We start from the raw sequence: 24793 nt of genomic DNA on the forward strand, positions 1-24793 counted from the left end.
TATTGGATCCTCATAAGACTATGACTTTTTAATTTAAGTTTTAATCTAATAGAAATTTTAAAAATGATTTAAGATTTCTATAAAAAATTTAAGTTTTCTAATAGAAATTTTAAAACTGATTTAAGTTTTTAATAGAAATTTTAATCTAATAGTTGGAATTACATTAATAATGTATACATAAATTATAATATATTTTTCTTTTAAAAATAATAAACTTTTTTGGTAAAACAATTTTGTTTTTCTTATTTAAATGTTTATCACATTTCAAAAATAAAATCGTGCATAACACTCAAGAATCTGTGTGAACAAACAGAGACTGATATAGTACGCGATATAATACTATTAATTTAAATATTGAATAATAACGGAAACAAATTGACTATAAATTTAAATACATTTTATAAATAATTCTAAAACAAAAATATTTATATAAATGAATAATTATATTGTTAATTCAAATAGTTTTTATATACGAAAGAAATTATAGAAACCAATTATTATCTCTTTTAAAAATAATAAATTATTTTGGTTACACAATTTTGTCTTTTTTCATTTCTTTATTATATCTTTAAACACAAATGCGTGTAACACACTAATATCCGTGTGAACGCACGGGTAACACACCAGTACCGTATGAACATACGAGTAACACACATGTACCGTGTGAACGCACGGGTGACCGTACCAAAATCCGTGCGAACGCACATGTTATTATATTTTTTGTACAATTAAAGAAAATCAAAGTAAAAATAATGTATTAATCCAAACACGAGAAAAATGTATTGCTTTATACTAATTTATTTCATTTTTTATTATATCTTTTAAAACAAATGCGCATAACACACCAATACATGTGCGAGTGCACGGGTAACACACGAGTACCGTGTGAACGCATAGGTAACCATACTAAACTATTGTTCCAATATTCCCAAGTCATGAAGTTATTGATAAAACTATTGAATATTAACGAGAATATTAAGTTACTAACTAAACGGTTTAATATTAACGAGAACTTGACGTTATTGATCAAACTATTGAATATTAACGAGAACATAAAGTTACTAATCAAAATATTAAATATTAACGGAAACATGAAACTACTCATCAAATTATTGAATATTAACAGAAATATTAAATTACTTATCAAAATATGAAATATTAACGAGAGCATGAAGTTACTGATCAAAATATTGAATATTAACGGGAACATGAAGTTACTGATCAAAATATTTAATAATAACATAGACATGAAATTACTGATCAAAATATTGAATAATAACGGAAACACGAAGTTACTGATCAAAATATTGAATAATAATACAACAACTTTACTTTAAATATTTTTGACAAAAATTCTAAAACAAAAATAATATTTACATAAAAAATATTTATATTATTGATTCAAATATTTTATATATTGTCTATTTTAAAAAAAATTATTTTATTTTTATAATATTTTAGGAACAAATGCGCGTACCATGCCGGTACCCGTGCGAACGCTCGGATATCCCACTAGTTTAAATGAGGATCTATGATTTTTGATACACATAAATTTGATCAAAATCAAGTTGAAATATCACATCAATTTAAAAGTTTCAAATAACTACTTAAATATTATTTTATACAGTTTATTGCATTGGGATGCGATTTCCACCTAGATCTGTCAAATTAAGTATTGAAAATTTTAAATCCTCATTCCAAAATAAAAACTTGTAAATATGGTATGAAATCGATCTAATATAATTTTTTTTTTTTAAATAATCGCTTACTATGTAAATATCACACTTTTATGTGATAAAACATGTATTAATTTTTATAATACTATAATAAGTATAAAGTTAATATTTTTTTCTTAATTAAGACAAGACCAGAACATTTTTTGTTCTTTAGCACACAGAGTTCGACTTTTCTTATATGAACTCACCAAAAAGTCACATATCCTTTTGGCTGTGTATCCGATTTGGTGCTCTATCACATCACCTGAATCTATCTTGAAGATTGGATCATAGTTCTAGATCTTCCTTTTTCAGATTCTGGATTCTTCTCCTCACAACATCATCACTACTTCAGCAGCAGGTTCATCTTTTGGTATTGAATTTGATTTTCATGTGCATGTTGTTGTGTATGTTGACTTGTTTTGTTGGAAACTTATTCAATCTATGTTTGTATAGCAATTTGTTGTATTTTTAATATGAATGATGTGATGAGAACTATACTGTAGTGCCTGATTTGTTGATCTTGTTTAATCATAGGGAATTTCTGTTGTGGTAAATTTTGGATGAGTTTGGGAGTATTATGAATGGTTGGAACCTGTGCATGATTTGATTTTTTGAGAAAAGGCTTCTAAGATGGAGAAGAAACGAAAGATAGTGCAGTATAGGGAGAGGCTGGATAGGACTCTTGCTTCTGCTGATCTTACAAATGTTGAGATACTCAAAAAGCTTGTCAAAAGTCAACTCATAACTTCATCAGAACTAGAAGATGAAGGTGATTAACCTTATTTAGTTTCTTTCTGTGTATATAGTTAATTTGGCGCCTAAATGTATGCGCCGTGACGATATAGTTTGAAATGTCCCCCCGGTTGTCTTTTGATAGTAGTAATTTATGGACCAAACTGGTAGACGGAAGACTCAATTGTAGTTTTGATACATTCGGAGACTATAATGATAACGTCTCATACATTCAAGGACGAAAATGACTGTTTACGCTTTCTTTTGAAATCATTTTGGAAGAACTTGTATTAGCTCGGTGGAAAAGTTATTTTAGTTTCTTAACTTTGTTTGGTTTTGTGTAGGATATAAGGAGAAATTAGTAGAACATAAAACTGCAGAGATATCTAACTTTCTTGATATGTTGAGGAGTGCTTCGGATGATCATGGAAGGTCTAATACATCACATAATGATTGGAAAGTATGTTATTCATTCTCTGGCTTCTGTTGTTTCACTATGCTTTGTTATCATGATAAACTGTTCTTTGACTTATATTTGCGATCTTCCATTCATTTAGATTTTGAATTGTTTTGTTTTGTATGCCAAAGTTTAATTGATATTAACTTCCTTTCATAGAAGTGTTGGCTATGTGATTTCTGTCTATAGTGCTCTATTGTTTGAAATTCAATGGACTAGTGAAAACTTCATGTGACATTTGTGACGTGATTCTGCTAATCTTTAGGATGAAGATACTTGAATTTTTGTAATCAAGTTATCAAGTCGCAGTTGATAATTTTAGTTCTTCCAATAGTTAAAACAGGATGGTGACGAGTTTCGTGTTATGTATCGTCAAGGACCGGAGGGAACTCCCTTTCATACAATGCTAGTGGAAGGTTTTGTCGATGGACCTGTTGATGTTTGTAAGTCACACTGGAGTAATGAAAAGTTTAATCGTCAGCCTTCTTGACCAACTTCAAAAACCATATTATTGATATCAACTCGAAAAGCTGAACAAGTTATTTTCATCGTTACAGGTTTATGTATCTCATGGCAGACCTCACTTTACAAAAAATGGTAAGAATTATCTTGTGTTATATGTTAAGAAACCTAGACACCGGACACGACACGTAGACACCAGTAATAATTTGAAAAAATGAACAAATTGAATCTAATCACAAGTGTAGGTGTCGTGTCAGTGTCGGTGTTGGACACAGACACACCTTTTTTCTAACATGTCGGTGCTACGGAGGTTATACATGCAGTTATTTTCTTGATACTATGAAGCATTAAAACCCAACACCTGACACGACATTAATCTATAGCGTCGGTGCTACATGAACTCATACTTCTATCTGACACCCTTTAAACAATGTTCATTTAGGTGGCCTCAGTCTACTATCCCTACTTTCAAAATCTTATCATGTGAATGTTTAGAGCAAGTCCAGATTGGGGAACAGATATCACTAGTGAGGTATGTGATGCTAGCTTTAACTAAAGCTATCACTTTTTTGATCCACCTTTGAAGGTTTTCATTTCTAAATTCCGATTTTGCTCTGAATTTTGTAAGAAAGGATGAAGGTTTCGTGGCCTCTGTCTATGAGGGAAGCTGTAGTGCACTATTATTTGTTTGAATACTTTCAAGAGGACTTAGTTGTTGTTCTTACGAATTCGGTAATCATCGGAGCCTCTTATTACTTTTTAACTTTAGAGTTTTTTTTCTTCTAAAAGTATTTTTTTCAGAGAAAGTTAATTATAGACTAGATTGAAGTTTTCAATAAACTTGTGCTTAACTTGCTCTCAGGTTCCTGATTCAAAGAGTGTCACGGGTACCTTTTCCGGTTTCAATGATGAAGCAATTCCTGAAGCAAAGGATGTCGTGAGAGTTGATGTAGTGGGAGGGTTTGCCTTGCAAAAATGTACATCCGAAAGAAGTTACTTTCGGTGAGTTTTAGGTGTACTTTAGAAAATGGAACAATACCACAAAGAAAACGATTTTTAATATGAAAGCCTAACTCAATAATTAAAATTTTGTAGGACAATAGCGAATATGGATGTAAAAGTTGATTTTGTTCCTCCGTCTTTGATTAACTTTATTTCAAGGCAGCTCATTGGCAACGGTTTTAGGCTTTATCAGAAGGTTACAGTTCCTTTTCAGTTATACTTCTTTGACAATCGACTTGTTTTTACGTTTGAATATTCGTTTGGTTACTCTGAATAAAAGCGAAGCATCTTTACATCCTTGCATTACTATTTGGTACTGTTTTCTATCATCTTTTGAAATTAACCTATTCTGATAATATTATAGGTTGTGGCTTCTGTGATGAGCCAAGATAAAGAAGAATTCAGCAAGGCCTTGGATGATCCATTATATGCTAGAATTCGCGAGGCTCTATATAGCACGAGTAGCGGGGAGCTTCCACAAGGTGCAAGAATTCACCCTGCCGAAGATCTTGTTGAAAGCAAGAAGGGTGAAGTAAAAGGTGTATCTAAAGAGGATAAAAGAAGTCAACATTCAAATAATGTCGTGTCATCAGCAACGAATGCAACAATACTAGAAAGTAACGAGTCATTTGGCGAGATTGTGGAGTTAGGTAAGGAAGAGATTGTAGAAAGTATGGAGAATAATGTGAAAGTAAATGACATTCCAAATGACGAAGGTGGTGCGATTGTACAAAAAGGCAAGAGGAGTGTATATATCCGGTCGGAGGTTGAACAAGCTCTAGAAACATTAGACAAGGCCATTTCAATGGTTAGGGAATACCGATTACGTTCCCCAATTGCCTCTTCTAGCTTTGCCAATGAAGAGTCTCCTTGCATGAAAAAATATGGTAGAGTTGATTCGTTTTCCATAAAAACTGTTAAACCTTGTGATAAAAATGAGGTTAGAGTTGATTCATATTCTTCGGAAAATGGAGCAATTCTAGACCAAGCAACACGCCGCAACAAGCAATTAAACGCTAATTTGGTTCAAGACATCTCTTCAGATGACAAAGCCAAGTCAAGAAGAAAGAAAAAAACTAACATCACTATAAATCAAGGTAATATGTCTTCAAATAAACCAAAGAAGTTGAGCAGGCATACAAGATATTTGTGCTGTAGTTTTTTGCATTAACCAAAAGGCGAAAGCTTAATGGTTAAGAGGAGAGGAAAGAAGACATGCATTTTGAGCCTTTGAGCATATTGGCAACATGTAACCCCAAATCTCAATAACTTATTACACATTTTGTATACCATAGGTGATGATTTAATAATGGTTAGGTAGTCAAATATACGTATACAAGGTTCTCCGTGAACCAACATGGTGTGGCAGTTAGTACATATTTGGGTCTTAGTATAACCATTTAGTCGGACGTTTGATCTGTTGTTGGTGCATGTATAAAAAATATTTATTGGAAGAGGTCAACCTCTAAAGGGATTTCAGTTATCTACTGATGTCTGGTCGGGCACTTTGATTACTTTAAAAGGGTTGTCCTTTTTGTGTTGTCCTGGGCCTGTTTGAAAGGCTTTTTAAAAACTCTATTTTAGTTTTTGAAAATTTAAAAACTAAAAACTTGTTTGAATATAATATTTTACAAATGTGTTTTTAAAAACTCTTCACAATTTTTCAGTTTTTAAAAGCAAAAAACTAAAATGGCTAAATTGTGTTTTGATTTTTACTTTTCAGTTTTTAAAAACTAAAAACAAAAACTATTTCAAACAGCTTATTGTTCTACTAACCATGTAATCTATGTAGATTGTAGACTATCTTGTGTTTGTCAATCTATCTTTATAATGCCTCGTAAAGCTAGAGCTACAAACTTTTATACACTTTTCCACTAAATCTTGTCACAATCCTTCTTTTATGTGGAACATGTCACTAAAATGTAAAGATCCTCAATAAAATGTCTGAAACAAAGATGTCCACTTTCTTGTTTGCATAAGTATCCAAATAACAAAAATTTAAAAAAAAAAACCATATTGTTACGAATGTTAAACATAAAAGAACATCGGAAAGTATTTATGTATTTTATAATATATAAACACTTTATGCAAATCCTCTATTAGATATAATTATTTTTATTTGAGCTTATTAGAATTTGAGTTTGACCTTATGTTAAAAAAAATTAGAATTTTATCTAACTCGTTTATAAAAAATTCGGTTTGTAATATAAAATATAGGATTAAATATGCTTTTATCCTTATAAATATTTTAATTTTTATTTTTAGTCTTTCTAAATTTTTTTTAAACAATGGTGCTCATAAAATTTTCCATCTACAATTTTGATTTCTGCCGCTAATTTTTATTAACGGAAGTTGATGTGACACGACACGTAGAATATATTTTGGCAAAAATTCAACAATACCTTCAAACCAAACCCTTTGTTCTTTTTCTCTCAAACTTCACACAAACTAAAGGATTGCAAAACAACAACAAAAAAGTTAAAATCTTTTTGCATCGTGAACCTTGTTTCTAATTATGCTTCAACCTATTTTGGATCTTGTTTGTTCTTATCAGCCACACCATTTTTCTCTCTTTCAAACAAAATCAAAAGACAATACAACTTAAAAACGAACAACACCTTCAAATCATCACAGTTTTGTTGGTGAGGATATGAATTATAGGACAATTAGAAAAATGAACATGTTTTGTTGTTGTTGTGGTTCTAAAGTATAATTTTACTCGGTAATAAAAAGGTTTACTACACTTTACAATTTTTGTGTGGAAGATATTCTTTCACTCCGTTCATGGCAATTCGACTATATTTGTTTTGTTTTAGTTTGCAATTTGGTATTAGATGCAGTTTTTTAAATTGATAAATTAGATGGCTACATACTAGTTTCATAAATTTAACTCTCTTTTATTTTTTAGGTGCATTCATTTATTCTTCAAATTATTATTTTAAATTCTATATAATCGGTTCGATATAGATTAGAATTAGAGTTTAAAGATAGTGGCCAGTGTAAAATAGTTTTACATACACAATCATTTAAAATATTTTAATTTGTCATGTAATTTTAATTTTTTTAAATTAAAAATGAGATTTATTCTGATGCACGTTTCTTATTGATTGATGGTGTAAAAATACTTTACAATGTCGATGCATTTCTTTTTTTCCTTTTTTAAATATTCAAATTAGAATTTAACTTAACTCTAATTTAACTTAGCTATACAAAATATATTTATAAAATAAGAGATGTGATTCTATATAAACTCTTTAAAAATTTCACCTCGTGAATTTTAATTTTTTTTAATTTGTTGTTAATGATTAACCTTTTATAACAATATCTTTTTTATTTTTCTTATAATTTATTAATTTATACAAGTTATTTATACTTACAAATCAACAATTTTTTTTAAATGTGTTCGATGTAAAATGTATTAATTAAAATAATCAATTATAGTTTTTTAGACATAAAAATAACAAATTTTTAAATATATTTTTACTTTATACATCTGATCATTGTTATAAGAGAAATAATATATATTTCAAAAACCAAAATTGATTCAAAACTTTTATTTAATAGTTGAATAGGTGCAATGAGGTATTGAATAAAGAGTTAAAAGTAATGTGGATTGATATTTGTTGAAAATATTCAACCTGTTGAATGAGAAAGTGTGGGCCCACATATATTACTTTTCAAAATTTTATTGGTTGTTGTGATTGTTTAAAATGGTGGGATTGAGTGTTGAATTTTATGAAACAAAATCATTATAGTGAATAAAAATTAAATGAGTGTTAAACTATTATAGAAAAAAAAATGATGTGAACAATAAAAAATAGAAAAAAGAGTATTGAATATGGAGTCTCCAATGTTTTTAATGAGTGTTAAACTATTGTAGATATAGTTTATATTGATTCAAAAACGTCTATAATGTTTTTACTAGAGAAATTGAATTTAAAGGTGAAGATCTTTTTTGTCTTGTTCTTGTTTGTGTAAGTTGTGTTGTTTTCTTTGTAAGGGTAAGAAGAGTACCCCACTCTACATCATTGAATTTGCTTTAATAAAAAAAAATGTTCCCAATTAATCACTTTCGGTAGCCAAGTTCCATAGCTTTCTTGTTTGCTTCTATCACCGCAATAACAAAATTCACCATCCATATTTGCATATCATGCAGTCCCTCACTGGAAAACTCATAACCGTTCCTGAACATTGAACCTCGATTTAGTTACCTCTTCCTCTCAACTCCAACCTCTTACACCTACCAACTGTTTGATAAAATCTCTCAACCAAACACGTCGCACGAACCACCACCGTTTAACCATGATATCAAACCAATAAGCCACGTGTTATGTGATTATTCGAGAACAGAACAACCGAGTAGTATAGCGTACAGGATCTAAGTTTGGTCCTAAACTCATTCTCCACCCTCCCGAAAATCAGGAACCCTTACCTTTCGTTACTGCTTTCACAATGACAAACAAGCTTCTCTCCACGCCTCTTTCATCTTTCTTCAAATTCAGAAGAACATTAACTTCAATTCCTCAACGTTTATCTCCTCATCTTAAACCTCAATCCTCATCACCACCCTTTGTACCTCCGTATGATATTGATAATCTCTGTGATGGTTACCCTACTTCCTATTATTATTCGTCACTTGGGTCTCTCAGATTTTGCAGAAAAAGTTTATGTTCGAAACCTGAAGAGAAATTCCAAATTACGTGCTGGAATTGTCATGATGTTCCTCAGTCAGCACCTTTCCTGTTCTGCCAATCATGTCGCTGCGTTCAACCGGTTGATCATTCCATTGACTATTTCGAAATTTTTGGGACGTAAGTTTCTGGGGTTTTGTTTTTGTTTTTGTTGGTTGTTGAAATTGTTGATAAAGTTATGATCTTTATCGGCTGATAGAATATGGGTTTGTAATTTGTTGATTTGTAGAAGACATTGTTTTACTAGGAAGGTGAAACTTGAGGATTTACAGGAAGTTTCTGTTTGTTTTTTTTTTTTATCCTAGATTATTTGTTTTGTTCATTTTTGGAGTTGTTATATATGCTAAGCAAGTGGTTGAGCTCTACTGATTAATGAGCCTCGGTTAAAGACGAGGGAAAACCCCAGAACAAATTCTGACTTAATGTTTTTGCTATTATTTACTTACCCCCAGACCAAAGTGAAGATTACTAGGGCTTCGTCGGAGGGTTGAGACAAAAAAACTTGTTATATATGTTTGTGCAATCCCCGTAGATTATGTGGTTAAGAGATTGGAATAGATGGAGAGAAGTCAAGCGACTAGAGGTAGAGGAAAACTTAGAAAAACATTAAGAGAAGTTATCAAGAAAGATATGGAGATTAACAATTTGGATAGAAACATGGTCATGGAGTTGATAGAACATTATGGAGAAAGTTGATCCGTGTAGCCGACCCCATTTAGTAAGATAAGATTTAGTTGTTGTTATTGTTGTAATGTCTTTCATCAAGCTCCAAGATGAAATTGTATTCTCTTACAGATCATAATTGTGTGTTTGAAATATTTCTTACATGTTTTAAGTTTTGTAATGGAGGAAAAGAAATCTAATGATTTGTTTTTGTATGAATATGAACAGTATAATAAATAAGTTGAGAAACTCAAGAATATTTTTTCTTTAAATGTTAAATTTTGAACAGGGAGAAGAAGTATGATGTAGAGGGTATCAATTTGGAGGGGAAGTACAAGGAGTGGCAAAAGAAACTACATCCTGATTTAGTGCATTCTAAATCTCAGGTTTGTCTTATGGGAAATCCTTTCCTCTTCCTTTTGATTTCATATACTACTTCCACCTTATTTCTTACTCTTATTGTTTTGAATCGGGGTGGGTAAAGTAGTTAAGTTGAATGTGTTTTTGGAGATATTAACAATTTTTTGTTTTAATTGCTCCAATTTGTTAGAAAGAAAAAGATTTTGCTGCTGAACAATCTGGAAGAGTGATTGATGCATACCGTACACTTAGCAAGCCTTTGTCAAGAGCGATTTACATGGTAAGCATATTTCCACGCCAAGATTCAAATTGATGATGACATATTATTACAATAGCATAAATCTCTATAGAATTTGAACATATTTAAAAGTTCAATAGTCAAAATACATCTGTGATGAAAAAGTTTGTTACTTGATCATAGAAACAAATTAAATATGTCATCAACAGGCTTTCCATCACTTTAATTAGTTACACCCTCTTCACTGTTTCTTTTTGCTTGATGCAAACTAATGACGCACCATATTTTGGTAGCTGAAGCTCGAAGGAGTGGAAATTGATGAGGAGCAGACAATTTCTGATCCGGAATTACTAGCAGAGGTAAGTAAAGCTTATTTCGTCTTCAATATGAATTTTCTTTTGAACCTCTATTCTCTTCTCTTCTTACACCCACAATGAAAATCTAATCCCATTTTGTTGCCAAAATTTACTGCAGATTATGGAAATCAGGGAAGAAGTTGAAGAAGCAACTAACTCCGAGGCTTTAAATCACATTCGCTCCCAGGTATGTCTGGAAATTCCAATTTGCAAGGTGGAAGTGCTATCTACAAATAGATTTTTTAATCAGTTCAAATATAGATTTTGAATTATGAGTACTTCGATGTTGTTTCTTCATATCGTCCTTTGATTGTTCATCCAGATGCAGGAGAAACTGCAAAATTGGTCTAATGCCTTTGCTGATGCTTTTGAAAGACGGGACTTTGAAGAAGCGAAGAATGTTATTAGGAGAATGAGATACTATAGTCGTGTAATTGAGGAAGTTGTAAAGAAGCTTTGATACAGGTAACATCGCCATTTTCTTTTGCCTCATACCTTACATCATACTTCATAGAATTGAAAATTTGAAATTTGAAAAGAATTGAAGCTTTAACGAACGTGACTCACCTGCCCTTTTACATGCTACAATTTATCGAGACTACTGACAGTTTTAGAAGACTGCCATTTTATACATCTATGTTTTCACTCTTATCATGAAACAGCCGACAGTTTTAGAAGACTTCCATTTTATACATCTATGTTTTCACTCTTATCATGAAACAGCAGAAGAGAAAGAGTAGAGCAATCCATTGCTAGTCCTTCCACTTTGTTGTCTTTCTGCTAACTTCTTATGGTCAGCCATATGTCATTTTGATTTCTATTTCATTTATCGTATAACATGTTGCCCGAGAAAATGTTACTGGGGGCAACCTTATTTTGAGATTATCAACCAGAGGATAGAATCTCACTGTCTATTGATTTTGATAAGGGATTCATTTTTCTTCATCTTGTATCTGTCAAATGCATACACATTATGTATCTTGTATCTGTTAAATGCATACACATTGCATATCTTGTATCTGTTAAATGCATACACATTGCATATCTTGTATCTGTCAAATGCATACACATTACGCATTTTTCTTCACCTTTGCATTTAATTCCTTTATTTTCATATTATTATTGATTTTATGTTAATGTAGGCTTCCAACATAGAGCTATTCCGAGGGGAAATGGTAGATCACTCAAGTCTGAAACTATGAAAAATTCGAAGTGGCCTATCAGGAAATAACCATTTGATTTCATCATTTGTATCAATGGACCTTATTGTTACTTATGCACGTCTTGAAGTTTAAATGGTGTCACGCATCACAAGGCACTTCCATAGCATGAGCAGAATGAGTGGTCAATCAGACCCGATGTGTGCAACTAAAGGATTTATTATATGCAGGTAGGTATTTTTCTCACCAGAGGAATTTTGACGCACTTGTATTTAATGGAGTGGAATGAGAGGGTTTTGTTGCAAGGATAACAATGTATTCATAAGAGGTTGTCCAATTTGATGTTTTTTGAAAGAACAAAATAATTACACCATTTGATTAATAATCAAATAAGTAATACAAGAAGATGATTCATGAATGATAGAAACTTAGAAAGTGTAAGTACTAAGTATATAATTAGTGTTATTATATATTTTGAAATATAACAACTACTACTGCCAAATGCCAATGCCATTGAGCACCCTTTCAGCATTGATGGAGGTTCTTTACAAAAATTGATGGATGTAAAAGCAAGATTTTGTGTTTGTCAAAGAGTCCAATAATCGGAATTCTCCTCTTGACTGAATAAGTGTTTCAGCATTGATGGAGGTTCTTTACAAAAATTGATGGATGTAAAAGCAAGATTTTGTGTTTGTCAAAGAGTCCAATAATCGGAATTCTCCTCTTGACTGAATAAGTGTTTCAGCATTGATGGAGGTTCTTTACAAAAATTGATGGAAGTAAAAGCAAGATTTTGTGTGTCAAAGAGTCCAATAATCGGAATTCTCCTCTTGAGTGAATAAGTGAAGTCACATATTCAAACTCGCGCTTCTGCAATCAAATCAGATATACGCCCAACATTAACCGCGACCCAGCTATTAACCGAGTTGAATTAACACGACCTAACTATTATGAACTAACACAACTTAGTAATTTCAATATCATTAATTTTAAATTCAATATCATTAATTTTAATTCAATAGTCATAACATCTTCAATGACTTATAATCTTTAAAGATATTTATTACATAATTTCAAGTTCTTATTAGATCATGATCTAAATAATTTAATATTAAACGAGATTTTGAAATTTTCTTATATTTTCTTTATAGCTCAACTCAAATCTTGTGAGCTAATTGTTTGATCTACAACATATACATAATAACAAATCATAAACATAAACGTATCTTTAAGACTATTCAATAAGATAAATCTTTCAAGTTCACTTGCACATCAACCTTGATTCACTTATGTCTCAAGAAAAACTCGAAATGGCATAAATCAAACAACTTCCAAAGGTCAAGCAAAGAAATCAAGTTATGAGCTTGCGCTTTCTAATCATTTCTGATTTTTGTTGCATAACAACATGTGCTAAACCTTGTTTCCCTTTTCTGTTTAACCCATAAAAAACTGTTCTAAAGTTAATAGTACTAGGAACAATCCCACTTTCCAACATATCAGAAATAAGTCTCATTGCTTCTTCAGATCTTCCAACTTTGCATAGACAAGAAAGGAACATAGAATATGTTTTAAAATCAGGAAACGGTCCTTTAAATTTCATACGGTAGAACACATTCCACGCATCGTCGTACCTCCCCACATTCATGTACCCACGTATAAGTGCAGAATATGTAACAACATTTGGTTCATAACCGGATTCTTGCATTTCCTGATAAATCTCAGTAGCTTTTTCAACCTGTTTCTCTTTAAAGAAATGCACTATTAATGATGTGTAAACATGGATGGTCGGTTTTATTCCCTCTTGTTTCATTGCATTCACCTTAGTTAATGCTTCTTCTAATTTACCCTTTTGTAATAAACCATGTATTATACTTCCAGAAGTTAGCTTTTCTATACTCGATTTCTCTGCTCCGACCTCTTCAACTAGTTTCAATGCTTCTTCTACTTTTCCAGCTCTACAAAGAGCCCTTATAAACAAAGAGTAGCTAAGGGGAACCGTGTAGCCGAATTTTTGAAGTGAATCTATGCATTTCCTAGCCTCTGAGATCCTACCCGTTTCACATAAACAACCAAGGTAGGTTTCAATCAATTCTTTGTCGGGGACATGTCCTGAACTAATCATCTCATTATATATTTTTAGAGCATCGTCGATTTTCCTTCCTTTCCTCCCACATAAGGCAATGATTAAAAACTTGTATGTACTCCTACTTGGACTATAACCATCAGCTTTCATCTCGTTGAAACAATTCATGGCCATCTCTGTTAGTCCGGTTCGGCCGTAGAGTAATATCATGATTGTCCATGTTTCTGATGTTATTGGATAATTGTTTCTTCTCATTTCATAAAATAAGCTTCGCATGTGCTTGAAATCTTTCCCACATCCTGCAATTTTGATCGCAATGTTGTATGATTCTACGGTGTGTCTGTAGCCGGGTTGCTTTCCCACCCATGAAAAAAAGTTAAGCACGGTGGAACCGTGCATTCTGCATATTTGCAATGTATCCATAACAAATTCTGGGGTGAACTCAATATTGCTTTTCTCCAATTGTTCTTGGATTGAAGACCAATGTAGAGAGGATGAAAGTATCCTACAGACATCATGAACATCTTGCTCGCTGTAAGTCTTAAGAATTGGCTGTCGTAATGAGCAATCTACCTTCTCTGACTTCGATTGGTCAACTCTTGGATCTTCTTCCACCTCGCTTATCAATGACACTTGTTTTTCAGACTCGTTGAAATTTTCAGGAACAAGTTTAGATGCTGAATGCATCTGTTGGACTTTCTCTTTTAAAGCAAGCTCCCTTTTGCTCTCCATGTAAGTTATAACCCAATGAAATACTTCATCTTTGATTACAATCTTCGAAGCCTGCATTTCATACAATACTTTGATAATGTCATCAGTCCTTGAAGCCTTACAAAGCTCCTTAACAAATACCGAATATGATTTCCATGTAGGCTTGATGCCTTGACACTCCATACTCTTGAAGATTTTCCATGCTTCGGATATACAATTTTGTGAAACATGGCCGGCAACCATGGCTGTTATAGCTACGATATCTGGTTTAATTCCTTTTCCCAGCATCTCATCATACAGCGCGCAAGCTTCTTCATACCTACTCAACCTAAAGAGATGCTGTATCAGTTCTGTATATGTGGAAACCGTAGGCACATAACCAGATTCTTTCATGCTTTGAAACACACCAAGTGCCATGCGAACATCATTTCTCCGTAAATACCCATTTATTATAATTCCGTGAATGTTTCCATCAACAATATCCCTTCTCTTCATAATTTCAACAATCTCTAAAGCATCTGAAATCCTGCCTTCCTTACACAGCCCTCTTACCAAAGTCTCAAAATATCCAGGTTCAAGAACTACATCTTTATATTTGAGGTCACGAATCAATTCCAAAGCCTCTTTAATCCTCCCAGAAATACAAAAACTCTTAAGCATACATCCAAGAACACCACTCTCTGGCATCAGACTCAACCGCATCATGTCATTTCCAAGCAAACTAACAGCTGCAACATCTCCTGATTTTGCCATACAGTTCATGAGCATCTTATACAACCTCAAATCATCAAGTACAATATCCTTCCGGACCATATCATTATAAAACTCCATAGCAATATCACCCTTCCCCGAACTACAAAGCATACGAATTACCGTTTTATACGAAACAGCATCCGGTTCACAACCACACTTTTGCATATTTTCGAAAGCCAACAAAGCTTCACTTATTTTCTTAGCCTTCCCATACTGAGACACAAGAATGGTCCACGTATTAACATCCTTCTGAACTCCACATTCATCCATTTCCCCCACCAACTTTTTCACCAATCCAAACTCCTTAGCTTCTCCAGCAAGACACAACATGGTATTATAAGTCCGCGTTGTATGACTAAACCCATCCTTAACCTTCAACCAATTAAAAACCCTCAAACCCAAACGCGGCATTTTAAAACACCTTTTCAACACTCTATCAAAAACCTCAACATTCAATTCACAATAACCCATATTCTCTAACCTCGCTTCCACGGAAACACAACCATTTTCATCTCGAATTATTTCTGTAATCTCACCCACCATCCTACATATATCTTCTTCTCCCATTTTACTCGACTGGGCATCTTCCAAAACAGGAAAGTTTTCATCTTTAACATCTCCCACACTCTCTTCAGCATTTTCACAAACACGTTCCGTGCAATCATGCTTCTCCTTAAAACCAACTTTTTCATCATGAATTTCAAATGGAAATAATGACCCAGATGAGGAATGGTCTGGGAACACAGTATCAGACCCTAGAATCTCAGTAATCTCGTTGAAAAGTGAACGTGAAGCGTCAATGTCAAAGTTCGAAACTTCTTGTTGGGTTGTTTTGTGAGGGTGTGGAAGTTTTGATGAAGTGTTGGAGGTGGAAAGATGAAGAACAAGGTGAGAGTGCGGAAGGAAGAGGGAATCGAAGATTCGTAGTTTGGTTTTCAATGCTCTCATGTCTGGTTGCAGTTTAGAAAATGTAATGGTGTCTTACAAATGTGTAGGACTATGCGAAGAAGAAAAGACGGAGTAGTTGTAATGGTGATAAAAAATATTTTAAGGTTTTGCATGGAACAGTAAATAAGAAGCACCTGTGGCCTAATGGATAAGGCGTTTGACTTCTAATCAAACGATTGTGGGTTCGAGTCCCACCAGGTGTGCATTTATAGAACTTCTCTAAATTATTATTTTATAGTTTATCAGACACAACAATTCAGTCACAAATTTCTCTCATTTTATTCCCTTTAAAGAATCAATACTATTATCTCTTTTTGATAAATTTTTTTAAAAAAATGTTTTTAATTTTTTAAAATTCTAAAAATAATTCTTATGATTTTTTTTCAAAAAGTAGAAGTTTTTGCAAAGTTAGTTTTTATAAATTAAAGTATTAATTTGATAAAAGGTGTTAGCAGCAAGATGAAATACCTAATATAAATTTTATGATAAATTGTTTAAATCAATTTTTTATTTAAATATTAAAAAAATACTTTGTAAACTTTTTAACAAAAACATGTAATATAACAATTTTTTTAAAAAAATTGCTTTTTCAAATTTTATGATAAAAAAATTTGAAAATAGTAGAATTATTTTAAACTTGCTTTTTATAAATTAAAAACACTAATTTGACATCCACTAACAAATATATATATATATATATATATATATATATATATATATATATATATATATATATATATATATATATATATATATATCACATAAAATTTTAAAAATAGATATTTTAAAAATGGTTTTATGAAAACTTATTTAAAATAGTTTCAAATTTAAGATATTTTTGAAATTTTGATAGTTAAAAAAATCTTAACAACGAAATGAAATACCTAAAATAAAATTTATGAAAAGCTATTTAAATCAAATTTTTATTTGAATAGTTTTTTTTTTAAAAAAAAACTCTTTGTAAATGTTTTTAAACAAAAACATGTATTACTATAAAAATAATTAAAAAACTGAATCAGACAGCTTCATATATCGTATGAAACTCACGAGTGATTTTTTTATGTTAACCTTATAGTTTTCAAGGGAATGAAGCTCTAATAATCTAGAGCTAAATCTAGGGCTCGACTACAAGGTCGGAAAAATATAGTAAAAAAATATTTTGCTTAGATTTTCTTGAGCGCTTCATCTTTAATTGAAGTTCATAAATTATTTTAAGTTCATAAATTATTTGAGATATTGATGTTGAGTAAATCAAATGTAAGTATTGTGTTTTATCGTATTCAGAGGGACTGGAGCGATATCAAAACCGTTCAACAATTATTACACTTTTAAGCAGAAGTTTTGCAAGATGTTTGATTTGTAAGTACGAAACATAAAAACATATAACTAAGAAAGAAAGTTTTCAAGGAGATAGGTTTGTTGGGATTGGATTTCATCCACCGATTAATATAAAAATCACAGATCAGTTATATGCAAATTAAGCATGTTTTAATATCATCACGTATCACTCAGAAATAGAGTTTATGTCTAAACTTTGATGAGATTTCTACCTTATGGTTTAATCGACGATTTCTCAGTCTATTAAACAATACGGTAGCATGAAGAGTCGATACCTTCGGTGAATATCAAACTTAAATCTATGTCTAGCATTTAGAGTTTAATAGATGTTATCTTAGATCGAGATTAGAATCGTATTTATCAATATCAATTCAATCCATGAAATAAATGATGAAACAAAGATAACATCAATAATGATACATACATAAATTGCATGTAATGCCATGATCAAAGAAAATACATACTGTTTCGATGAACTACGATCAATCCCAACAAGAGAGGGATTTTGGTACTCATGGTAGCTTAAAGCACGATGGATGAATGGAGATGAACGAGCATCAACGACGATTTCCCGACTCTTGATGCATATCCAGCTCCATCTCCTAAAATCCTCTCTCCTTTTGACTATTCTACTAATATATTACAATGATATGGAAATAAGAAAGCTGAAAATTGAATTCGGAATAATCAATTTTCTCAATGGTCCAAGTCTGCTATTTATAGATTTTTCCAACAGCTGCTACCTTCTCCGTGCGCAATTTTTCCATGCTGCAGTGCACCTTTGAAATCTTAGCCCTTAAGAATTCATTAAACCGCCTTTAGGAGTTTTGCCGCCTTAGTGCGCTCTGCTCATAAAAGTGTGCTGCAGCATACTTGCGCCCTGCGTAGAAAAGTGTGCTACAGCGCACTTGTGCTACCTGCGTGCTAGCAGCGAGACGTCACCAGATTATTGTTGTTTTTAAAATTCCTGAAGCGTGTTGCGGCGCACTTGTAGCGTGCTGCTCGTGTTTTGATTCTTTTGCTCGTTGTTTTATGCTACAACGAGCTTGTAGCGAGCCAGTCTTCTTGTTTTTCTTTTTAGACATTCATTGGGTGATTTTTCCTGCATTAATTCAAATAAAAGATCAACAAGTAACCATTCTATTACCAAGTTTCAGTTTCTAATTAAAACAATGGTTTTTGTCAATGAATTTGCATTAATGGACCTTATAAATGTCAAGATATGGTATAGTACTCATTCTTGACCACTTATCAGATATATTAGTTAAACTTTGACAAGTTATTTTGTATTTTATAAATCATTTTGAATTATGCTGGGAGTGAATTATTTTATATAAATTTTTTGTGTAAATTATCTTTTATGAAACCAGTACAAAATTTGGTTAATGATGTTTATTATATTTTTCTTTGATCCCCTTTTGTCATCATCTATTCATGTTATACATGTTTAGGGCATGGAATCACATTATTTCCGTTTTGATGACGACAAAACAAGCTTAGAAGAGAGGTTTAGAAGAAAATAAAGTTTTAAGTGTTAACTCCTTTAACATATATATAGAATATATTCCCCTGAGAGTATATTTCTCCTTCTTCGTCATAATCAGAAAATGGGGATAACAAATTATTACAAAAAAGCAAGCAGAAGTTCATAGAACACATAAAGTAATATGATAGATGAAATAACCATTAAACTTATATAAATGGAAATAAGAGGTTACAAGATAAAGACAACAAATAGGCAAAGCAACAAGAAAACGTAAACAATTTTTTACATAATAATATTGTTTTGCATCATCATCATCACCACTACTCTTTGAGTGTTACTCTGAAATTGGGGAGGAGTGGTGATCCCCATATCAATAAAGTGATCAAAGGTGAAATTGACTCTGGAACTCACAATGAAACATCATATTATTTTCTTGAGTGCTTGCAAGGATACCCAGAAGCAGAGCATTTGAGGAAGGTGAAAAATGTATCTCGTAAACAAATTCTTCTAGATTTGTTTGAGTTGGTTGTGGAGGAGCAGAAGGAGCTTGAGGAGTTGTAAGGTCTTGAGAATTTGGAACATAAACCCATCCTTAATCTCTTTCTAAAACTTTCATTAAATTCATATTGGTGTGACAAATCTTTGATTTTCCTCTGTCTCTTTCTTCCCCTTCCAAGTTTACCACGTCATGCATAAAAATATGTGATTAGATTTCCATAAGGTAATCAAGAACAAGATCTTTGAAAATACAACATGTTCTAAATCACACCACCTGCCCAATTAGTTTGAATATTTTTTAAATGAAGCCACACAATAACCATATATGATTTCAGCAACTGAGCATGGTTTGGTTTTCTTAAAATCATCACATTTGTAAAAACATAGAGAATGATCTGACAAGTTATGGTCATGAATCAAACCATGAAAGATACTTTTTTACTTACCAAAGGATTGACCAACAAATATTGAGTAGCAATATGAAGGTTACATTATTCATCCAAATCATCAGAAAATTTCCAAGAGAAGAATATTTCCTCGCTTGGCAGACTATAAATAACCCCAAATTTTAAAACAGATGGAGAGAAGGAAATGGAAAGTTTACAAAGAGAAGAAGGTATGTTGGAGTGTTAACCTTTCAAGACATCCTCTTTTCAAGGCGTCAAATGCTCAAGACCACCAAAGCAAGTTCTATATCTTTGTTCATGGATCAATTCTTGTTCTACCATGGAACAATGACATAGCCCGTGGGAATCAAAATATGATTCTTTCTTATTTCCATGTTTAGATATCCTCATTTAGAAGTTTAGATCTCCCACATTAGATGTTTTGATCTTCTATATTAGAAGTTCGGATCTCCATTTCTTGATCACTTTTCTTGAATATCAACTTACTTTTCATCAAATCATTTCTTAGATCCATCAACCATGGTGACATCCAAAGCCACTAGCTCCTCCATTCAATGTTAGACTGTTGTTGCTGCTATTGAAGTTTCCAAAAATCCACTTTCTATTCCTCAACCAAAGGATGATACAATCTTGGTAACATTTTTGTCTAATCCTTTGCAGCAACATCTTGTTCAACCTATAGCATGCCAGGGAGTATTCCAAACTCTTTCATTCCTTTAATACATGCAACAATTTCATAAATGTGAGCCTTTGCATAAACATCCACCATTGGTTGTGATTTCCGAACAAGAAGCGCTCCACAGACTTTAACTATTAGAGGCTAACCTCAAATGCATGGAGATATTTATATGTGGGACGTCGTCTACAATTTGGTGCAACATCATAATTTATAACTGAAAGGGTGTTTAGAATTGAGGAGAGATAACATCATGTTAATCCAAAGATTTTGTGTTATTTTGTTAGGGTGTGAAAGTTTTGATGAATTATTAGAGCCAAAACGATGAAAAAATTGTGAGAGTGTGAGAAAGAGTAGGAATAAAAAGATGAAAGTTTATTTTTCAATGCTCTCATGTCTATTTGCAGTTTTGAAAATGTGATTATTTGACATTTACAAATGTTAGGATTATGCAAAGAAAAGACAAAGTAGTTGAAATCATAATAATATTTTAACATTTTACAAGGAATAGTTAACAAGAAGCACCTGTGGCCTAATGGATAAGGCGTTTGACTTCTAATCAAACGATTGTGGGTTTGAGTCCCACCAGGTGTGCTTTTAAAAAAACGACTTTTGTAATTGAATTATCATGTCTATTTGAACTATTTTACATGAAACTGGATGAACTATTTTTTCTTTTTGATAGATTACTAAAAATTGATATTTTTTATTTAAAAAAATTTTATGAACAAAATATAAAGTAGTAGAAGTTTTTTCAAACTTTTTTTTTTTTAAAATTAAAAGACTAATTTAACATCCAGTAACAAAAATATATGTTATTGAATATTAAAACATTTCAAAATCACATAAATATCAAAATGATATATTTCAAAAATAAAATTTAGTTAAATAAGTCTTAAGAGATTTTTTTAAAGGAGATATTTGTTCAAATCATTGAGAAATATCAGTTGCAAAGCCTTTTACTAAACTATGGATTGAATGCATTCAATTTCTAAAGGAGATATTTGTTCAAATCATTGAGAAATATTTTTCCACACTTGCAATTCATCGTAGAGAACTTTTTCAAGCTTCTTAAGTTCCAAGATTTCATTATCTTGCAATCCATCCCAAATAATGATGCGCACGAGTTAGGATTACGGTAAAATATGTTTAGGGAGTGCTTTTAGAGTTAAATCTGATTATTTTATCTCTCGGTTATTAAGAAAACCGATGGGATATATCATTTAGTTTACAAATAAAAAATATAATAAAAGAAAGATTCCTGAATTGTTTTTCCCTTGGTTATAAGAAAATTTGAGATAAGATGTGGTTTTATTTCTAAAACATGGAGTGCATTGGATCATATAATGATCATCCATATTCAAAATGTAACGTTTCTTTTGGATTTTCAAGGAGGCATTTGAGTTATTTAAACAATATACCTATTTTCAACGCCTCATTTCCAACTCTTTGTGTCTTCAAACCTAGTTTCAAAGTATTTTCTTTTCTTCAAAAATGGATAAAAATCTTTTGTTCGTTATCCATAAAAAGTTTGTTGATTTCAATGATTTGAAAGACAAAGGTTTTGATCTAAGAAAAAATATTTCCAAACTAAAGTTGAATGATTACTTTGACATTCTTCATTGTCCCATCTACATTAATCTCGTTAAAGAGTTCTAGTTAAATGTCTCTGTTGTGCCAATTGGTCATGATGTTGAAGTAATCAAGTTCTATGTCAATGGCTCTCCTACCACCTTTACTCCATCAATTATTTCTCTGATAATAAACTGTGAAAAGGTAGTTATGTTGAACATTATATATATTCAACAATGTCTACTCAACCAACGTTCACCTAATTTATGCCAACAAAGATAAGCCCATGTGCCCTGCTACTTTACTCTTAATTGCAAAAGTTTGATTTCAACTTCTAGTTTCAAATCTCCATCCAAGAGAGAAACAACTAGAAACAGTTACTTGGGATGACAAACATCTCTTGTACTTCCTTACTCGCAGAGTTAAAGTTAATCTTCCTCTTACCATTTTTAACTTCTTAAAGGAAATGATAATCATCTTGTTGAAGCGGTAAAGCGGCAAGCAAAACGTAATACGTATTATTTATTACCAGGTGATATAGGTTATATCGTATCGTAGTCCACAGAGATTGGTAGAGAAAAACTGTCGTTCAACTATCTTGCGTTCTAAGTTTTATGATTGGGTGCGGAAAGTAAAATGCGGGAAAAGTAAATAAAAGCAAATAAACAATCTTAATAGTCTAAGAGAAATAGTTATGGAATTGTATTTCGTTCTACCCGTCAAATACTTAAATCTGAAGATCTATTGCCCAACACTCACAATATGCATCAAAATCACCAGGCATCATTCGAGATGCCACATCAATGTCCATGTCTGAAACACCGACGAAAGCTCAACCGCACTATTCACATCAGCGATATTGCAACCGACACAAATAATACAGAGGGATTAAACTTGATACCCATTACGATTATTAGTCCCAAATCTATTTCTACAATTCAGAAACTAATAGTTATCATTCCTAATCAAGATCTATGATGTCTATTTCTACAACAACACAAATCCGAAGCATTTAAGCAAAAAAGATCAAGAACAACAACAATGATGATTTGTAAAGTGCACATTTACACATACTTCTATCAGGTTCTAACATCAATATCCAACATCAAACATCATAAATTGAACCTAAATTCAACAAAACCCCAAACACCGACATATAACCCAATTAAGAATCCTAACATACGAACTCAATCGAATTATTCATAATACCCATAATAGAGGTTAATGAGAAGAATCCCCCTTACCTCGATGTCTAATTCTTGGATGCTCTTGCTCTTCGCACTTGCTCTTCTCCCAATTTCACGTTCAGCCTTCTCTTCTCCTCTTTGGTTCTCTTTTCACAAAATCTTCCTCTTTTCTATTTTATGAAAATTATAACCTTAGTTTAGTAAAAGGCTTTGCAACTGACACACCCCCCAATTGCTACTTGTGACACTAGCCCATTAGCCTCATTAATCCATATTTCTCAAATAATTCAATTAATTCTAATATTTAATTAAAAAAATTAATTAAATTAAATAAAGAAATTTATGGGGTGTTACACACAAAATAACTAAATTTTGGCACTTATCAAATTTTCCCCAACTTGAATTTGTTTGTCCTCAAACAAGGCCAAACACTCAATATCGCAAAAGTTAAAAATCCAAATAATCATGAATCAACACGATTTGGAAAAACGAAACAATTGTACGGTTCAAACAAAAACGTACGAACAAAGTAAATACTTACCACAATCCTACAACGACAACATGAAAAAAACTAATCCTAAGTACAAAAATCATACAAAATATTCTAAAACAAAACAAGCTCAATCATGAATCACACCTAGCAAAAATTCATCGGTAGATGAAAAACCCGAAAGGTGAGGACTTTGACACACACCCTACAATCTTGCAAACAATAGACAAAATTATGCACTCATCCAAAAATAGTATTGAAAATGCAACGACACGAATCACAAGGGCTTTAAAGGTTGTAATGTGGCTCGGTTAACAAACAAGTGATAAGTCCTAAAGCTAATCGAAATAAAAACTTGCCTAAACCTAAGGGAGTAATTACTTCCACAAAGTTTCAAACAATACAATTCCAATCCAACTTTCTTCTTCATCACAAGTTGTCAAACCAAACACAAAACTTATTAGCACAATCTTATTCTACTACTCTTTTTGTTATTTTCTTTTTCCAACTTTTTCTCTTTTTTCTTTCTTTTTCTTTTCTTTCTTTTTCACATTTTTTTTCTTTTTCTTTTATCTTCACAACCATATACCAACCACATCATAAAGAGGCAAACATCCTCTCCCCAACTTGAATCCAACCACAATATACATTGAATACTCTCTAGTTTCTAAGGCAAGGTAAAAATACAACTAAACATCATAGTTGAGGGTTTAAGAAAAAAGATAATAAAAATCCATCAAAATGTGAACTATGTCTCAAGTACAAAAACAAAATTGAAAATGAAAAAAAGGCTCAAAGGGGTTAC

General features: G+C 31.9%; 3 protein-coding genes and 2 non-coding genes across 7 annotated transcripts; 4 read left to right on the forward strand and 1 right to left on the reverse strand.

Annotated features, from left to right (window-relative positions):
* The first annotated feature begins 1873 nt into the window (after window positions 1-1873).
* On the forward strand, window positions 1874-5854 carry LOC131637467 (uncharacterized). Of its 2 annotated transcripts, none has more exons than XM_058908052.1 (10): window positions 1874-2088; window positions 2253-2487; window positions 2795-2910; window positions 3242-3350; window positions 3465-3504; window positions 3812-3901; window positions 4002-4101; window positions 4232-4371; window positions 4465-4567; window positions 4736-5854. In XM_058908052.1, exons 2-10 carry the CDS (start codon window positions 2349-2351, stop codon window positions 5540-5542), a joined length of 1644 nt encoding a protein of 547 aa, XP_058764035.1. In that variant the 5' UTR covers window positions 1874-2088; window positions 2253-2348; the 3' UTR covers window positions 5543-5854. The 2 variants fall into 2 exon arrangements, with proteins under 2 accessions (XP_058764035.1, XP_058764036.1); XM_058908053.1 differs by having other exon boundaries at window positions 1874-2076.
* Window positions 5855-8404: 2550 nt separating this feature from the next.
* On the forward strand, window positions 8405-12257 carry LOC131637471 (iron-sulfur cluster co-chaperone protein HscB homolog). 2 transcript variants are annotated; one of them, XM_058908058.1, is made up of 7 exons: window positions 8405-9182; window positions 10015-10111; window positions 10276-10365; window positions 10623-10682; window positions 10798-10866; window positions 11002-11144; window positions 11822-12257. In XM_058908058.1, the coding sequence occupies exons 1-6, from the start codon at window positions 8824-8826 to the stop codon at window positions 11137-11139; spliced, it is 813 nt and encodes a 270-aa protein (XP_058764041.1). In that variant the 5' UTR covers window positions 8405-8823; the 3' UTR covers window positions 11140-11144; window positions 11822-12257. The 2 variants fall into 2 exon arrangements, with proteins under 2 accessions (XP_058764041.1, XP_058764040.1); XM_058908057.1 differs by having other exon boundaries at window positions 8411-9182; window positions 10617-10682.
* Window positions 12258-13015: 758 nt separating this feature from the next.
* On the reverse strand, window positions 13016-16389 carry LOC131637470 (putative pentatricopeptide repeat-containing protein At5g06400, mitochondrial). The gene has a single exon (XM_058908056.1). It carries the CDS (start codon window positions 16332-16334, stop codon window positions 13191-13193), a length of 3144 nt encoding a protein of 1047 aa, XP_058764039.1. The 5' UTR covers window positions 16335-16389; the 3' UTR covers window positions 13016-13190.
* Window positions 16390-16464: 75 nt separating this feature from the next.
* TRNAR-UCU (transfer RNA arginine (anticodon UCU)) lies at window positions 16465-16537 on the forward strand. The gene has a single exon. It is a non-coding gene; the product is annotated as a tRNA-Arg (tRNA).
* A 4723-nt stretch (window positions 16538-21260) lies between these two features.
* On the forward strand, window positions 21261-21333 carry TRNAR-UCU (transfer RNA arginine (anticodon UCU)). The gene has a single exon. It is a non-coding gene; the product is annotated as a tRNA-Arg (tRNA).
* Window positions 21334-24793: the final 3460 nt, after the last annotated feature.

This window comes from Vicia villosa, unplaced genomic scaffold, assembly GCF_029867415.1.
Source record: "Vicia villosa cultivar HV-30 ecotype Madison, WI unplaced genomic scaffold, Vvil1.0 ctg.002009F_1_1, whole genome shotgun sequence".
Classification (NCBI taxonomy): domain Eukaryota; kingdom Viridiplantae; phylum Streptophyta; class Magnoliopsida; order Fabales; family Fabaceae; genus Vicia; species Vicia villosa.

Excerpts from the sequence above, each read along its gene's own strand:
- LOC131637467 (XM_058908052.1), top strand. The coding sequence starts at position 2,349 with ATGGAGAAGAAACGAAAGATAGTGCAGTATAGGGAGAGGCTGGATAGG. Across the intron at positions 3,902-4,001 it reads GAACAGATATCACTAGTGAG|GATGAAGGTTTCGTGGCCTC; the intron begins GTATGTGATGCT and ends TTTGTAAGAAAG. Across the intron at positions 4,568-4,735 it reads GTTTTAGGCTTTATCAGAAG|GTTGTGGCTTCTGTGATGAG; the intron begins GTTACAGTTCCT and ends ATAATATTATAG.
- LOC131637470 (XM_058908056.1), bottom strand. The coding sequence starts at position 16,334 with ATGAGAGCATTGAAAACCAAACTACGAATCTTCGATTCCCTCTTCCTT.
- LOC131637471 (XM_058908057.1), top strand. The coding sequence starts at position 8,824 with ATGACAAACAAGCTTCTCTCCACGCCTCTTTCATCTTTCTTCAAATTC. Across the intron at positions 10,683-10,797 it reads ATCCGGAATTACTAGCAGAG|ATTATGGAAATCAGGGAAGA; the intron begins GTAAGTAAAGCT and ends AATTTACTGCAG. Across the intron at positions 10,867-11,001 it reads TAAATCACATTCGCTCCCAG|ATGCAGGAGAAACTGCAAAA; the intron begins GTATGTCTGGAA and ends TTGTTCATCCAG.